The following is a 17,162-nucleotide window of genomic DNA, read 5'->3' on the forward strand; positions in this document are numbered from 1 at the left end:
CTAACAGAGCCTAACGAAATTGACTCATTGTTGGACATGCATTAAAATTAAATTATTGCTTATAATTTATCAAAAAATAAATCAAAGCGTTGTTTATAATTTATCAAATAATAAATCAAAATCATTTTTTTATAATTTCTCAAACAGTACATAGCTATTTGTGACTACACCAACATTTGTGAAGGTTGGTTGTGATTTATCGTTATTTTTTTTACAATTGATATTCGACTCAACGTGTTTTTATTATACTGATTGCATTTGAATATTATTTTCCATCAAAAAGTTCAAAAAAATGCATTGTGTTGAACGAAATGGAACATGACCTTAAAAATAGCTAACACGTGTTGTTTAAATCGGACATGAAACGTTTTAAAATGAATAAATTACAGTTATTTCTCTTCATATTTAGAAAGCTATAAATATCCACTTAAAAAATAAATAATCACGTACTCAATAGATGGTTAGAAAAAATTACTATATTACCCTTATACTTTTTTTAAGAAAAAAAGACATTTGGAAATGTAATATATATATATATATATATATGAGAACGGGTAAAGTAATAACGCATAGAGAATATTTAATTTATAAGAATATATTTTATTTTTTGAAAATATATATTTAATTATAATTTACAACTCTTATTGGTATTTTATTTATTTAATTACACAAATTGGATGAAATTATAATGAAACTAATAAATTTGGCTTGCTATTAATACCACGTTATAAGCAGTGATGTGTTGTATAAAAAAGTTTTTTGTAAAAATAAAATATAATTATTGTATATGACGTGATATATTTTTGTTGGAATTAATAAAAAAATAATGTGAGATGAGATGTATCTCCCAAAAAAGCATGACGAATTTCTATAATCTCAAGTTTTAAAATTATATTTCTTATCATTTTTTTTGTTTATTAATTTTTCTCTCACTAATGTATTTATTTTATTTTTAATATAATTTATCAAATTAAAAGATATTTATTCTGAAATTTTATAAATTACAATGAATTTTTCTGAAATTCGTCATAATTAAAAATATTATCTTATTGATTAAAAATACTGACTGACATAAAAATTATTATTAGATAATAATTAATTTGAAAAAAATATTTATAATTTTTAAATAATTAAAAATATTTATAATCATAATAAATTTTGTTTTAAAATTTACCCTTTTAATTAGTTGTGCATATACACTCGTAAGTCGCAACAATAAAATTTGTTTAGAAGAGAAACGTTACACCACCGCATTTCATCTCCCGTACAATTGTCTTCACTTTCAGTCGAAGTCGTCACAGACAAACTCAGTCTTATGTTCGTCAACCGAAATCCTCACGCTCAATGCGATTACAGCTCAAAATCACGCAGAAGGAAGTGCCGCTTGAGCCACCATCAAACTGAGACTAAATGCCGCTCTCCGCCTCCTTTAGCCGCCGGTTCACCGCCGCTCTTTTGACCTATAGATATTCTATTCTGGTCCGTGGATTCCGATCAGACGCCGCTTTGGAAGCCATACGCAAGGCGTCGGAAAACAAAATCCCGAACTTGGTCTTGTACAACTACCCCTCATTCTCTGGAGCTTATGGAGCACTGTTCGCTCACCTCTACCACTTTCGACTCAACCTCCCTTGCCTCATTTTGCCTTTCTCTGCCGTTGCACCCTTCAGGTATGTATATATTTATGCGCGCTCGCGCGCTTTTATGTATTTTTTTATGCAGATTTGGCACTGATTTAGTTTCAAGCCTTTCAAAGAAGAGAAAACAGTATGTCTGCGTGCCTACTGAACATTATGCTGAACTTGGCGCTTCCTGCTTATAAAACTTGAAAATGTTTTGATTTCAATCAGAACTGCGGACCAGGAATAGAAAGATTCTCGAGATTCATGTAAATTTGTCTTCCTTTTCGTAATTACAAAGGTTGCTGCCTCAGTCAGTGTTTATTTATACTATTGTTTTTTATCTGGATGGAAATACTGAGCTAGGACGTGCTTTTGTGCGTGATCCCTATATCCGGAACCTTAACCCGAATAGAGTATAATTGGCTATGTTCATGACATGGAAATTGTTAAGGGAATGACCCAAAAAAAATCTGGTACACATTATGTAGGGGAACACACACATTTCATTCTGGTCGTGTTTGTTGTACCATCAAGTTTATTTAAATGTAGATGGAGAACATGTGTGGTGTGAAGTTTAACTAGGACACAGATGCAACGTGGTTGTGCCTAAATAACATATCTATTTATCTTTGAAAGCATACTTAAAACCTATTATTGTCAAACTGCCTTGCCGTAGTATCTGGTCCTTTTTAATTGTTAATAATTTGTAAACTTGAAAATAATTATGTTTGTCCTCTCTTTCTTCCCAGCAATAGATGACAGACTTCATCATTTAGTTCATGCAGTCGTTCTGGTTATAATCTTCTTTTTCGTTAGTGTTGAAGACTTATGCATTGAAGGAATGAAGACATGCTACCTTCTAGATTTTCTGGGTCCAAAAGGTTTTGCTTTGGAGCTTTACATGCGAACAACATCCAAGTAAGTGAATTTAGGACATATTATCAAATGAATTTTAACTTGCCCCTTCAAAGAAATTTAGCATATGGAGTTGCCAGTGCCTAAGTCAGCAATTGTTGCAATTAGGGTTATTGGATTTGATCATCGAAAATCAGTGCTTTCACAAATTTCTCCAAGGGAAGATTCTGATATCAACATTTCCTTTTATGTGAATATTGAGAAGAGTAGCTCCACTGCTGCATATGAATATTTCTCTGCTAAACTTTCAGAGACCAGATGTGATAATGTAAGTGAGATTGATGTACCAGATAACTTTTTGTCTTTGGTTGCTGACTGATGCTAACTTTTTTCACAGAATCTCTTGGAGATCACTGCACTAAATTTTACTGATGTTCTGTTTACACGCTGAACAAATAATAGGGTGATAAGATGAGCCTGTTAAACCAGGCAGACCGAGAGCGGGTTGAGATGATTCTCAAGTACATTGAAGATGGAGATCTTCAAAAGTGGAGTCTACCTGATATTAGACCATTTAATATTGGACTAAGAGAATGGCGCTCGAAATTGAACTGTATCACTAATTCGTGCATGTATCAACAGGTTCAAGTTAAATTTGATTTTAGTTACATACTTATCCCACGTACTTCATTGGCCATCATTCATAAGAAGGTTATTTTTAGAGAAATTGTTAGCAAAATGAACAAGAAAAAGATTATCCCATAACTTATGAGTGTATACTGTACCTTATAAATATATAAAATGGGAGTTCTGATGTCAAACTTAATGCTACATCCTCCAAATACCTGCGCGTTTCTGTGATTGTGTTTTCCATCGTTGATACCATGTGCATTTAATTTTGTTTTGAACAGTTGATGGAAATCTGCTCTATGGACTTAATCATGAAGGGAAGTACCTATCTTTCTCATCGACAGATTGATGCAAGTAAGCTGCTCCATAAGGTTTTTAGAGTTCGGTTGGGCCGAGGATTCTATGGGGAGTGTCTGGTAAGACAATTTTTTGGATACGCGTTTGATGAGATTTAGTTAGTTGATTTTCAGCTCATGTTTTGGACCATTGATTTCATTCTTAATTTAATGTTAAACTAGTGAATTGGTTGCATTGCTTACCATTTCATTTAGTGCATATGAGGTGCTGGAAACATTGAACATAGTGAATTACCTTTTAATTCTTGGTCATATTTCTTGACTGTTGTTTAGGGGGTTAGAGCTGATGCAAATTCAGATTTCAGTGATGAAATGGGTATGGAACTCAGCCGAAGGAGTGCAGCTGCTGGGCTACGGTGATTTACTTTCTTAGCTTATGTGTGTATGTTATCTTTGTCAGCTGGTGACCCTGAATGCATTTTTCTGGAATACTTTGTACTAAGCGTTTCTAATATTTTGTTCTGTTTTAGCAGTTAGCCTTATAAATGATCAACTGATGGACACTCTAATTTTATTTGAGAAAAATGGGTTACCCAGAACCATCCTAAGGCATGCTAAAATACCTCGCTTGAACATGAGTTTCCATAGCAAGCAGCAGTACATACAGTAATATATTACACAGGGATCTTGTTCCAGATAGAGATTTTAATTTGCTACATACCATAGACTGTTACAGACCTTGGGAAGCATGATCAGGAGGACTGTGGGCTGGATATCCTTTTGTCCATGCAGTTGTCCTCTTGTTCTCGTCTTTTTTGGTTAATCTTTGTTTTGTCATATATGGCCATGTTTACTTAGGCTAATAGGGTTGGATATCCCGCCCAATCAGTCCCAATCTGTTGTTTATATTTCTTTTGCCCAGCCCGGGACATAGTAGGTTGGCCCGGTACAATCTAGGATAAAGGGCTAATCCCACCCAAGTAGATGGGATAAATAATTCGGTCCAGCTGCGGTGATTACTTTTCCTGAAATTGAAGAGAGAATGGTCCAAATGTTCACTATGCCCCTAAATTTATGTATAATAATCGAACAATCTGAGCAGATAATTAACAATTAATGACCTCTGACAAGTCTTGACCAGTAGTTCTCTCACTTGTTATCCCAAAAAAGTAAACAAAATATTTTTTTATCCAATCACTACATATCCTCAATTGTATCATGCATTAATCTAACCTACTTAAGGATTATTCTAATACTGCATCTGGTGCAGTAGAACCGAGTCTGGTACGTCACTAATGGTTCCAGTATTGCCATGCAACTCAGACAGATAAGGATTATCTAGCTGAATTGTGCATGATGTAAAACCCATCCTTTCTCTTTTTGTTGCCTCGCTCTCAATTAACTCTGTGGGTACTGTACCGAGTAACTTGTGGAGGACCTGGGGATTAAATAATGGAAACATGTGTTATGTTTTTAGCATGTATAACTGAGTAGTGACTCTGGCCTTTCCCTAAATTCCCTAAGTACTCAAGAGCCCAAGGTTTTTGAGTACTTCTGTTTCTCGATAATCAAATTGGGGCTGTTGCTAGGTACTAATTTGCTGTCATTCTGAATTACCTACTGATGGAACAGGCCTATTGGAGCTGTTATATACATGCAGCGTAACAATCTAAAAATGTGCCTCAGGACTGTAGATAGCAGTACTGATACTTCTGAAGTTGCTAAGGTGCGCGGCTTTGGCTAACAAACTACTGCTCATTGATCCTCCCTTTACAATAGCTTAAAAATAGCTCCAGAAGAATTTCTCCAGAATGAGCTTCAAGTTTGTTTTTCTTTGGGCCTCCAGGCATATGGTGGAGGGGGTTCCCCAAATTCCAGCTCCTTTATCATTCGAATGGATGAGTATAACCAATGGCTTTCAACACAATCACCACCAACAAGGTAAGGGGTTTTGCATCATTTTACCATATGGGAAAATTCGCCACTTAATTTTTTGCCCCTATCAATCAATCTGAATGGAATAGTCGTCAAGGTTGATACATATAAAAATTGATCACCATGTTTGAATACTCTGCTAGATGTATCTTAGAAATTAAAGCTTACAGTACGTAAGGGCTAGCGTCTCTGCTGATGGACAGCCATATGTTGGAATGTGATGGTTATATTCTGATTCTGACAGCGTTTTGGTTTGGCACTCCGCATGTTCTTAAGAATTCAAGTGGACAAGATTATCTTCTGAATGTTGAGAATACTATCACCTCCCTAGTTTGATGTATTAGATATTTTGTCCTTTTCCCTTGAGATCTAGCTGACCTGCAACAAGCTGACATAGGTTCTGACCGTGATGAGATTGATGAGCAAATCGACATCGCCAACATCAGAATCTCATGTCAATTGCAGTTTGTAGTACAGATGATTAATTGGCCTTAACTGATACTCTATGATTTTGCTAATCTCAAGTGAGAAAATTGGTGGTAAGGTGGGGTTGGGGCATATTTCCTATTGACTTTTTTGTTTAATCTTAGGGTAGGATACTTACATATGTGGGAGACTATATAGTTCAAGACTTGGAGCGGAATTTTTGCTAGATTTTATTTAATTTTATTCTTTTACTTCCGTGTCTTTGATTGTATTTCCTCAACTGTAGTTATCAGGACTACAAGTTTTTTTAAGTGTCAAAAACTGATTGTTAGATGTGAAATATTAGCAGATGAAAATTATGCTTCTTTGTGTTGAGAGTTGTTCTTTGAGACGAGGTCCTAGAGAGTTGCGAAAAAAACAGGGAAAAGAAAATAGTGGCAGATTGGAATTTTTCACTTGAGTTTTATCTGCTGTTTCCTTATTCTCTTGCCTTGGTCTCATATTTTTGGTATGACGAGGGCACTCTATAATTTAAATAAGCCCCTAAAGCTTTGTATGAAAGGCCAAGAAATTTATGGTTGAAAATAAACTCATACCTTGTGAGAAAGACGTTAGAGTTGACTTTGAAAGATCATCAAATGTTGCAGATCAAGTTGCCATTCTTACTAAATAAGCATCATCAAGTTTTTGCATTTGGTGTTAGGATCTGGTGGCAGCAAGAGGACAGGATTTGCTCTTGCTATCAGTATTTTCAAATGCCATGCAGGAAATGGTTTGTTCCCCCAGGCTAATGAAAATTTTCGTCTAAAATCTTCTTTGGACTGATAAATGCCATCCTTGAAAGTAGTGTAAATCTTGAGAATACTTACAAAATCCAGGGGAAGAAAAGTCATTCTTTAGACCAAATAGTTAAAATGCTAAGCATAATTACATTAGTATACTGGACAGCCATCAACTTGTATGCCTTTAGCAGTTGGGCAAGTTGCCAGCTTGCAGTGTTCGCCACTTGTACCCCACCAATGTATTTCTTTGTTCTCCATGCCCAATGAGAAATAGAGTGCCACTGCCATGAAAGCTACTCCTGCATCTAGAGCTGCTGAAAGAATGTAGTTGTACCTTTGCCACCAACTTTTGCGATAACGGAAGACAAAGAAGTTGAAAATTGTACCGATTATGATCCAGGCATTGTAATTTAGTGGCGTTGCTGGTGGCATAATACCTGTGGCCCCTAGAAGGACAGGCAGATTAATTAAAGGAATCCAAGATTGTTTCGGAAATGCCTTGTGGAAGAGCCAAACAAGGACAGGTCCTAATGCACCTCCAAGAAAAAACCAATTCATGGAACTATAATTTCCAAGACTTCCGAATATTCTTTTTGGTCCCACTAAACCCCATATGACTGATGCATCAAAGAAGACTCGGTCTCCAGGGCATGTCCATGGACTGTCTGGTGGAAGGAGGTCATCTTGGCATATGTTTGTAATAGATGTAAGCAGCCACCAAGCCACAGCAATGTTGACAGTTCCAGCTATAATTGTTCCTAAGAACTGGCAGAGCCATTGTAGAATGACAAATGATTGGAGTATGTTCGCAAGGATGCTTAAACTTTCAATTAAGGTCAATCAATTATGACAAGAATAATTCTATGTATGAATACGGTACTAGAAACTTCAAAAACTGATATACCTAAATCTTATTGGACAAAAACATTCAGTTCAGTTTTTTCTCTACTTGTATGCTCTGTGTTAGACCCATGTTCGGTTGAGCAAAAGTAGGTAAAAGCGGGCACGGAATATTGTGTGCTCATCATCTCTGTAGGTTGGAAATGTAGAGGGGGATGAATTTAATAGAGTAGGTGTATCACCCCTTGAGGTATTGTAGTGAAAGACTAAACCAACCTAGGTTAAAACATGTTCCCTACAAAAAGGTCCACAATAGTATAAATGATTTTCTGTCGATTTTGTAATCCTTCCATTTAACCCCTCCTCTGTTTCCTTGGAAGGAGAAATGCATCTCTCAGGAGATAATCTTCCTTCCCCTAACCTCTTTCCTTCACATACGCAACAAAACGGAGAATCAATGTTGCCTGTTGCCAGTTACGATCCGTGAAAACATTCTTCCATTCTTTTCTTCACATTCAGATAGATCTTCTCTTCCTTTCAAATTTGTGAATGTGTTTTCTCCGTGGGTATAACTCTACTGAACTGTATCTATTTTATTGTTTAAAATCTAAAAGCTTTGTGAAAACATAATAATAGAAAATGACTCGTATATTTTACATGAAAACATGAACATATGCATGTATAGCTATAACATCCAAAAATGCATATAACTACCAATGAAAAGATCTCAGGTTGTGTAGAAATATAAGTGGGTCAGCTGTTAGATATTGGTGTCATAGTTGTAAAATATTGGTAACTGGTAAGTTCATGTTCAAATTGAGCACTATGATTTGCTATACCAATAAAGACCCGTCGCTTATCTGAATTGGTGAATGCAATATACCTGAACTATAAACATAGACCTGGGAGGGATCTTCATGTAGTGGCCCAGCTTGAAATCACTGAGGAAAGAGACAGCCTGGGACATGCTCATATAGCCATAAGTTTTGAAGCAGACATTTGCAATTGGCTTTCCTGGGTATATGATACCCATAACATACTCTGTGATTATATTCAAGCCCGGAGTCTGCAAATAAAACATGCTTAGTTTTTCATCATGTTGAAAAAATTCTGAAGATGTCAATGGCATAGTTTAATAATCTGCCAGGGGTGTCAGGAAATTTGTTTCTTCATGGTATCTGTGCTTGCAATTGTCTGCGTGTTCAGGATTTATAAGTTAGTTGCTGTGTCAGTTCCTTGTTTTCTTGTGCTCATCTCTCTTTACTACATATGTGTGTGTGCGCGCGAGAGAGAGAGTCGTGTGGGTATTATGTATGATTGATGCTGATGGGAAAACATTTTATTTACTGTCCAGATGCCCAAGTCATCGTAACTGATACCAGAAATCTTGCAATTCTTGGTATGCTATATAAAAGATTAATATCTGACAGTCACCTGGTTCGTTGTGGCTGTAATGATGCTGATCGGAAGGGGGAAGATAAAAGCAATGGCACTAGCAAAGACGAGTCCCCACCATGGCATCTGCACTTGTTTGTTCAAGAAGATGCAGAGTATTAGAGAAGCTGCAAGTGTCACTCCTAGTAATATATAAAACCACCAGGAAGGTATGTCCTTGTATCTCCGCATGAGTCTTGTATGAACGTCCTCCTTTTCCTTGTATGAAGCACGGAATCTTGCATAGATTTCCCTGCAGTTCACAATTTACAAGCTATTTTTGGTCAAATTTGGGATGATAAAAAATAATCAAATGAAGTGCGTCCTGATTTTTGTATCTAGGTCGAATGCTAAATTGTTGTTTATTCATATATTGAAGGAAGAAAATATTAGATCTCAAACAAAAAGCACACATGTATGCCCCAGCACCCTATTCTTTCTCCAGGAAGATCTAGCAAAATGTGCGTTTTAGAGAGAGCTGATATTTTTCATTCATGGGATTATTGGAGTTAGTAATATTTAATGGTGGGGGAAGATAGAAGACATCATCAGGATGACCTCATTAGATTTTGCTAACCATCCAATCAACTGATGCTACCATGGACCAGTATAGAGTTTTTAGATTATTGCATTATATTTGGCCTACAATTTTCAGACAAAGAATACATATCAAGCCCACACATAGCTATAAACAAAAACAATAAAGAACCGCTGCTTAAGAGAATTGTTCATAGGTCCTATTCAGAACCTGTATTAAGTTTTGTCATCTATTCGGAAATTCTCTATTGATCACTATGTCTAATTCTTACTTGATTAGCCCATATATTTTAAATTCCAGCCACTTCATGCTCTGATTTTGTAATGGCTATACTACATTAGGGGATATGAGTCTTGTGTCAACAGTTAGACTCATCTGTGACCAAAAGCCTTTCACCCAAACAAGCTACTGTGAGAAAAGCATTATTGAAGTTATTACCTGCCATAGAAGCAACCCACATGTGTTAGAGTGGCTGCAATAGTTGCAAAACCAAAACCATATGTGAGGGCAAAGAACATGCTGAGATGTATTCGGCCTTGCTCTTCATACTTCTTCAGATCCAACTCGAACTTGTCATTTACAATTGCAGATATGTTGTACTTCTGACCTTGAGCTGTGAACAAGTGCGAGGAGAAAATGGGAAATTTTCGAGCACCGTATAAGTCAAACCCCCAGTAAGCTATAGGGAGTACTAGGTAGATTATCAGTGCATAACCCGCTAAGACATTCATTATGGCAAAGAAGGGACATATGAGGGGGCTGAGCAAGAATGATGCCACGACAGTCCAATCTAATGTCAAGGCTCCAAGGCCAAGGCCTCTTAGCCCTGATCCAATCTGCTGTGCTGTGACTGACTTGGAGAATGTCCAACAGACCCATGAGATGCTTGTGAGAGTTGGGAATAGGTACCCTGGTACTAGATACCAAGAAAAGCTGCAAATTAGTGCAATCAGGAAAAACTTAGCCCTCGACATGCGTTGGTCATCTTTTTCATGCAAAGCCCTGCAAAGTTCAGATGGAGATTATAAATGAAGGTTTCTTAAACTGAGTACCTGAAAACAGAACAACTATGTCTAGTTGCACTCACGGTTTGAAATGTAGTTTTTCTAAAGACAAACAACTTTTGGATTTCCACTTTCACATTAACATGCAGCTGAACTAGAGAAAATACATTCTCTCAAACTTTGAACTGGAGAAGAAAGCCTAGTATGTGTCTCGTAATTGCAGCCGAAAGAGTAAAAAAAGAATTTCCTTATGCCATGAGTTGCATGCTGTTTATTCTGCAAATATTTGATCACTTAAGAAAATAATGTACTAGGTTGCCATATAACTCTCAGTTGTGTTGAAAATGTTTCTAATACTTTTCAGCTAGTAATTTCACATTGTAGTATCTTTCTTATTTCAGGACTTATTTGCTAGATGCCTCTTAGCTACCTGATAGGTTACTCAATCAAGCATCCTGTTCCATGATCATCTTCCATATATTCCAGTTCTGGTCAGATAATCTGGTGACTGGTTAAATATATGGCTTGGGATCAACCCAGAGCGGTGATGACCACCTCAAATTTTGGGTATTCTTCGTGGCAATTAATGCAGGCAAGCAAAATATGTTGATATTTCTTCATCCATACGCAATAAGTCGAAATTTAGTGCAGAAGAACTTTTCTTTTCTCGTTTTTATTAGATACTGGAAAAACCTTAAAGCTCGGGCTTTAGCTTGAATCACAGAAATAAGAAATATGCAAAAACGATATCTAAACTACGTAAATTGCTTCTGTAATCCAACGAGACTAGTGTCCTTACGACAGCCTCTTCTTTGATTGCTATTAGTTCCTCGTTTTATCAAAACACCCAGTATAGTATACTAGAACTAGGTGCTTCATTTTTCTGTTCCACTTGGTAGTTTGGACATAAGTTGATAACTTAAATAATATATCTGTTTCTTTCCCCAGATACAGATGCACTATTTAGAGCATTATCCAGAACAAAGTCAATGATTCCATGATCCCAGTGGCACGTAATAGTTCCATGAATCTAGCCGGGATCTAAGGTTTATTTGCAGGCAAGGAATCTTGAGTAACATTAACTAGTAGTTATTCATGAGCATAACATGAAAAGTGTGTAGTTGAGGATGGATGAACTAGTTGCAAGTTGTGATTGAGCTGTACTAGAAGCGCAAAGAGTTGCACGTGAACCAGATAAAAGATGGGATGGGTGTCTCCAGGCTGTCTAATGTGGAATGTAAATTGTCGTTTGGACATAGCCCAATACTTTTGTCCTAGGAGATATTATATTGTCCCTTAATATATAGGCGTAGCAAACCCCATTTAGCTATCTCTGTTAACGGTAGTCCGGAAGTTTTTGTCTTTGTGTTTTCTTTTTTCTCTCTTCCTTTTGTTTTTTTATAAAAAAGAAATGATAAGTGATAACTACATGCTTAATGTTAAGACATCAATTTATACTTTATAGCATTCTTTAATAACATTTAAACTACAAATAACAATAAATAAATATAAAATAAGACAAATATCCATATATTTGTTGGCGCTCGAGTTCCTAAATTTATTCCCATCAGATGAGGACTGGGGACTTTTGGTTGACGTATTTCAGCAGTTTAAAAGATTTTGCCTTCTCTTGAAGTCTTAAGTAGTGTATTATTATATATATGTAAAGATGATGAGGATAATGTTCTAAATTAAATTGAAATACTAATAATAAATAATACTAGTGCTGCATACTTCCGAAAACCCAACAGTCAAATAAAGACAGAATTCTGAAAATAATCCATTCATGCAAATGAGTGAATAAACTAAAAAATAAAATAAGAGAGCAGAGGAGTGAGGAGAGTTGGGATTATTATACATATATATATTTGTATATAATAACATAGGGGGATAAGCAGGAAAGAAACTAACCGGAAGAGGGAAACCTGGACGAGAGTGCCGGGCCACCACATGTGGGCCGGCTCTATTACGTACTTCCTCAGCAGCCCGGCCCATCCATACCCCAACACCTGCAATTTCTCCAAAATACACACACAGACAGACACATTTAGTTTTTGTTTACTACCTCTACTCTTCCTTGTATTTATTTATTCATTTACTAAATTCTTATTTAAATCAAGCTTAATCGTACTCTTATACAGTAAGTACATTATATTTATCATATTTTTATTTATTTTTTATAAATTATATATTAATTACACAATAAGTATATTACGTTTTATCATGTAATTAAATTAAGATTGATCAAACTCAATCCGGTGACAAAATTGAATAACTTAAATAAGGTGGTGTTACTTCATTTTCTTACAAGCACACGTTTAAGGTGAGAGTGAGAGTGAGACACAAAAACAATTTTTGAACTAGACTACGACTGCCACTGCCCACATCAATGCTGCAACCTTCTTGGGATCTTACTCTTTTGTCCTCTTCTTATCCAAAATCATAATCCAATCCCAACCTATATAACTCATCAATCAAATTGATTTACTTAAAATGCTGACTTCATTCAAGACTGATTACGCCAACTTTCTACTTGTAACAAAATATTTAGGATAATCATACTCTTATATTTACATGTAGAGAATTTCTATAATCTAAAAAATTATATCTAACACTTTTAAGATTTGATTTTAATTAGTAAATAAGTTTCTCCATTGGTTAAAATTTATCGAATTTGCTGATAGTAACAAAAAAAATTATATTTACCTCTAAGTAACTTAATTATTACAAGTCAAATAAATCTTTTTAATCAAATTATCCTCATACATCTTTACGCGCGAAACAAACATCATGAGTCCTATATGTAATTTCAAAGCACAAAAAATTTACGTGTAGCTACGTCAAATTTCATGGGAGGGGAGAGGAGTGCAATTATCCTAAAATAATAAACATAATAATAATAATGATGATGATGATGATAAACCATCTAATAACTTATTTTAATTTTTAATTTAATATAAATATTTCATAAAATCCATGCGTATGTATGAAAAAAATTATGTGTATCGTGTATAGTTTAGATGGAATAAAAAATAGCATAATTTAGAGAGAGAAAATAAGGTAGGTAGACCTGAGTGGTGATAATAAGCAACCAACCAGCCAAGAACGATATGTTCCTTCGGTAAAACGCTTTCACGATTGTAACAATGCCAACCGCATAAGCCGACCCGTTTCCGAATGCACTTCCAGCATTCGCAAATATGGATATCAGCACATGCTCCTTCATGTTAAACGGGCCTGGGTTCAGGGAGAACACCCGGCCCCCAAACCGGAACTTAGTCTCCGGCAAGACTGCCGCCAGAAAATGGCCTATTGGGAGGGTGGCGACTTGGACCGTAATCTGGGTTATGAGGAGGGGCTCCGTCCTGTAAGCGAAGAACTGATTTAGAAAAGAGAGGAGGGCGCACGAGAGTAGGCCCAAGAACCACATCCGGAAGGTCCATACGGGTAGGGTAGGGTCGTCGGTGTTGGTCACGGTTAGCCGGACTTCCTCGATGGGGGACTCATCTTCAACGAAATCTTCAGGACATTGTAGTTTTGAGCTGTGATCGGAGCTGGCGGTGGTGATGTTGGTCAACTCTAAAGTTCCCATGGGGAGGAGCCTATGGGAGTGTGAAACCTTGCTTCAATTCTTAGCCCAAACTTTGGCTTAATTTATAGTATTTATATTAATATTGGGCGGCCTCAAATATCTTCTATTACATTTTAATATTGTATTTTTACATATAATGTCCGTACGTAGGTTTATCTTCAAGCTATAATCTATTTAATTATATATTTTTACTTTTTAAACAAGACATGTCATAAATTATATATTAAGTATTAATTAACGTACGTACCATATTATAATAGAAGATTAGAATTGGTGTCAGTGAAAATGAGTAGAAAATGTTCACAAATTACGATTATTATTTAAGTTTGTGTAGATTAATTTAAACGAATCCAAATCAGTCGTGTTGTAAAGTCCATCAAATGATTTCGAACTATTTAAAAAGACAGACGATGATTATATTATCATAAATTCTAACTTATTAAGTGATATCATGAAGATAAGATATTACTCATTTTCATATTTCAACCAAAAATGAAATCTCTATGTGGATACATAGAAAAAGAAGATAAATGGAGGGCAGTAATGTGAACATTCCTCAAAAATCCAAGTTTTAGTCAACTATATATATGCAAGTAAGTCAATCTCTAGTGTATGGACAAGACAAAGGTGGACCATTTTCAATCATACTGTTGAGAGTTGAGAGTTGAGAGTATTGTATTGATGGACAATTTATAAAATTAAAATATTTAGTCTCTTAAGTATGTTTGTTTTAATCTATAATGATGATCGAAATTAAAGTCGTCTAAACTTTTACATACTTTCTTTGATTGAGCTGAATAAACAGACAAAACGACCGTTTATTTGTTTGAATGAATAAATATTTGTGGGTCCAGCCGTAATAATGAGTGAGGTGTATTGGTTTGAATATATGTAGAGGGGGTGGGACTGCGGCTTTCTTCATTGTTCACAAGACCAAAGAAAGTCGATTCATGGAGATGAGTTCTTGTTCATGGATTTAGAATCTTGATACGATTCCCATGTCAGAGTTATGACCACCTTTTTCTTTTTGGGATGTCTATTGTATATGTGACCAATAGTTTATGAATTAAAAATAAAATTACAAGTATTTAAAAACAAAAATTGAAATAAAATATAGATGATTGATGGGAAGGGATCACGTGAGCATGTGCACATGCAGGTTGCAAAATTGGACATTACCCACCAAGTTGTTAGAAAATGGGAGTAGACTTTTTTGGACCATTACCCCATACCACATTTCTTTTCTACTCAATGATTGTTAATTTGATGTACAAATATTAAAATTTAAAATTTAAATTAAAGTAGAATCTAGATTATAATTTTTTCTAAGTGGATAGAAGTCTAAGTCCATTTATTCACACACTTGATAAATATGTATTTTCTTAATATTATTATTTATATCTTACACTTTCTCGATTCTCATCAAATGTTATTTTAGTATTATTTATATTCATCAAAAGGTTGTAGCCGAGAAATGTACTCCCATATCTCCCTGATTGTTTCTTTGTCAATTCGATCACTTCCTCGATATAAAAATGGTCAAATTATCTTAAAATAGTCGAAAAATGACCATTTCTCGATTTATGCGTGTTATTCTTGCGCAGGGACCATATTAATCTTCTCTGTATCGTTCTAACTTTATCGGACGTCCCCGAAGGGACTCGAAAAATGACCACTTTCTTGATATGTGGATATCAATTTAGACTCGAGATTTATTTTTGGCAAAGACCTGATTAGCAAAATTTCTTTTCAAATATGTGAATGCATAATATTTTAGTAAACAATATTTAATTATTTTTATTTTTAAAACATTTTGTTTATATAGGTCGAGTGTGTAACATACAAGATACAATTAGTAAAGGAGTCAAATTATATATTTTAGAGTTAATTATATTTAGACCTTTAAAGAAATTTTATTTTTTCTAAAAATATTTAAAATTATACTTAAAGTCCCTATAAAAATTCACTATTTACACGGAACCTACTTCTGTTGGAATTTGGATGAAAAATATTAACAGTTTACCAAAAAAAAAAATAATTGCATAAATTTTAATTTGCCCCTCATTTAATATTTTCATATAATAATTTTATATTTATAAAGAAAAAAATATAATGATGTTAATCTCACTCTGTATATATATATATATTTTATTTATTCCTTTATAAGTACAAAAATATACATGATAATATTAAATGAGGGGCAAAATTGAAAATGTGTATAATTTTTTTGCTTATGTTAGTATTTTTTATCAAACTCTAAATCAAAATTTTTCGGAGGGAGTATGAGTATAATTTTTAAAAAAATATTGGAATAAAAATTAATTTAGCATTTTTAGAAGAGATTTAAGTGTAATTAACCTATACTTTATTAAAAAAACTCCTTCTATGGGCCGATGCAGCTCTAGAGGCAGTGTGATGGTAATATTCTGTCCAGCCCAATAGGAAATGTGACAGGACTGGGCTGGCCGCAGACTTGATTCAATCATATCAGATGGCTCCAGCAGAATAGAAATTTTGAGTGGAAAAATAATCTTTTAATTTTTTAATAATTTACACAAATGTGATAATTTTTTAATTTAAATTTATAATCTAGAAACTATGTTTTACTAATACATTAATCGAATAATTTAATATTTCAATTATTAAAAATTATAATTTATATAAAGATTCACTAGAAAAAACAAATGGAATGATTTAAATTTAAATTAAAAATTTGTATAATTAATAAAAAAAGTATATATGATATTTTATTATTTATCTCATAAATATTACTTTGATTCGTTGACACTTCCTCTATTTTTTTTTAGTATCTATCGAAACACCCATAAAGGTATTAAGATTGATTTGAAGCAGCAGAATATATATTCTATTCTCTATTTTTCGAAAGAAAAAAAAACTTTTATTATTATTTATTTCTAATAAAAAAAATTATATATTATTTTTTAACGCCCTTTATCCCATAGAATAAATGCAAAATTTATCTCGTATTCTAAATTACGAAACTTCCTGCTAATAATTCAAATTACATTATAATATGATATGATATGATTAAAATTATTTAAAAAATATATGATCAATCAGGATCACGTCTCAACCATCATTTTCAACTTTGTTATATCAAATTAATGTAAATTTTATCATAGCATCAAGTCAAATTCTTATCTAACCTCAAACTCAAATAATAATTATTGCTATATATTAAATTTTA

The 17,162-nt window shown here is 34.3% G+C and overlaps 2 protein-coding genes across 7 annotated transcripts; one reads left to right on the plus strand and one right to left on the minus strand.

Annotated features, from left to right (window-relative positions):
• On the plus strand, positions 1,218 to 8,877 carry LOC105169304. Of its 6 annotated transcripts, none has more exons than XM_011089676.2 (9): positions 1,218 to 1,670; positions 2,439 to 2,540; positions 2,646 to 2,805; positions 2,940 to 3,119; positions 3,389 to 3,523; positions 3,737 to 3,819; positions 5,090 to 5,129; positions 5,250 to 5,344; positions 8,741 to 8,877. In XM_011089676.2, exons 1-9 carry the CDS (start codon positions 1,411 to 1,413, stop codon positions 8,760 to 8,762), a joined length of 1,077 nt encoding a protein of 358 aa, XP_011087978.1. In that variant the 5' UTR covers positions 1,218 to 1,410; the 3' UTR covers positions 8,763 to 8,877. The 6 variants fall into 6 exon arrangements, with proteins under 6 accessions (XP_011087978.1, XP_020551894.1, XP_011087977.1 ...); XM_011089675.2 differs by having other exon boundaries at positions 1,219 to 1,670; positions 5,036 to 5,129; XM_020696232.1 differs by having other exon boundaries at positions 1,443 to 1,670; positions 2,372 to 2,540; positions 5,036 to 5,129.
• On the minus strand, positions 6,584 to 14,016 carry LOC105169303 (oligopeptide transporter 4). The gene is made up of 6 exons (XM_011089674.2): positions 13,433 to 14,016; positions 12,274 to 12,371; positions 9,797 to 10,360; positions 8,821 to 9,073; positions 8,270 to 8,452; positions 6,584 to 7,311 (listed from the first exon to the last, which is right to left on the minus strand). The coding sequence occupies exons 1-6, from the start codon at positions 13,952 to 13,954 to the stop codon at positions 6,697 to 6,699; spliced, it is 2,235 nt and encodes a 744-aa protein (XP_011087976.1). The 5' UTR covers positions 13,955 to 14,016; the 3' UTR covers positions 6,584 to 6,696.

This window comes from Sesamum indicum, linkage group LG8 (genome assembly GCF_000512975.1).
Source record: "Sesamum indicum cultivar Zhongzhi No. 13 linkage group LG8, S_indicum_v1.0, whole genome shotgun sequence".
In the NCBI taxonomy this organism is placed as follows: Eukaryota; Viridiplantae; Streptophyta; class Magnoliopsida; order Lamiales; family Pedaliaceae; genus Sesamum; species Sesamum indicum.

What these genes read in the sequence shown, in the direction of transcription:
- LOC105169304 (XM_011089675.2), top strand. Translation starts at nt 1,411, where the DNA reads ATGCCGCTCTCCGCCTCCTTTAGCCGCCGGTTCACCGCCGCTCTTTTG. An exon ending in GATTCTATGGGGAGTGTCTG is followed by an intron (nt 3,524 to 3,736) that starts GTAAGACAATTT and finishes ACTGTTGTTTAG; the next exon opens with GGGGTTAGAGCTGATGCAAA. An exon ending in ATACTTCTGAAGTTGCTAAG is followed by an intron (nt 5,130 to 5,249) that starts GTGCGCGGCTTT and finishes TTGGGCCTCCAG; the next exon opens with GCATATGGTGGAGGGGGTTC.
- LOC105169303 (XM_011089674.2), bottom strand. Translation starts at nt 13,954, where the DNA reads ATGGGAACTTTAGAGTTGACCAACATCACCACCGCCAGCTCCGATCAC. An exon ending in GTGGGTTGCTTCTATGGCAG is followed by an intron (nt 9,074 to 9,796) that starts GTAATAACTTCA and finishes TGTGAACTGCAG; the next exon opens with GGAAATCTATGCAAGATTCC. An exon ending in GGTCTATGTTTATAGTTCAG is followed by an intron (nt 7,312 to 8,269) that starts GTATATTGCATT and finishes TGGCTCTGCCAG; the next exon opens with TTCTTAGGAACAATTATAGC.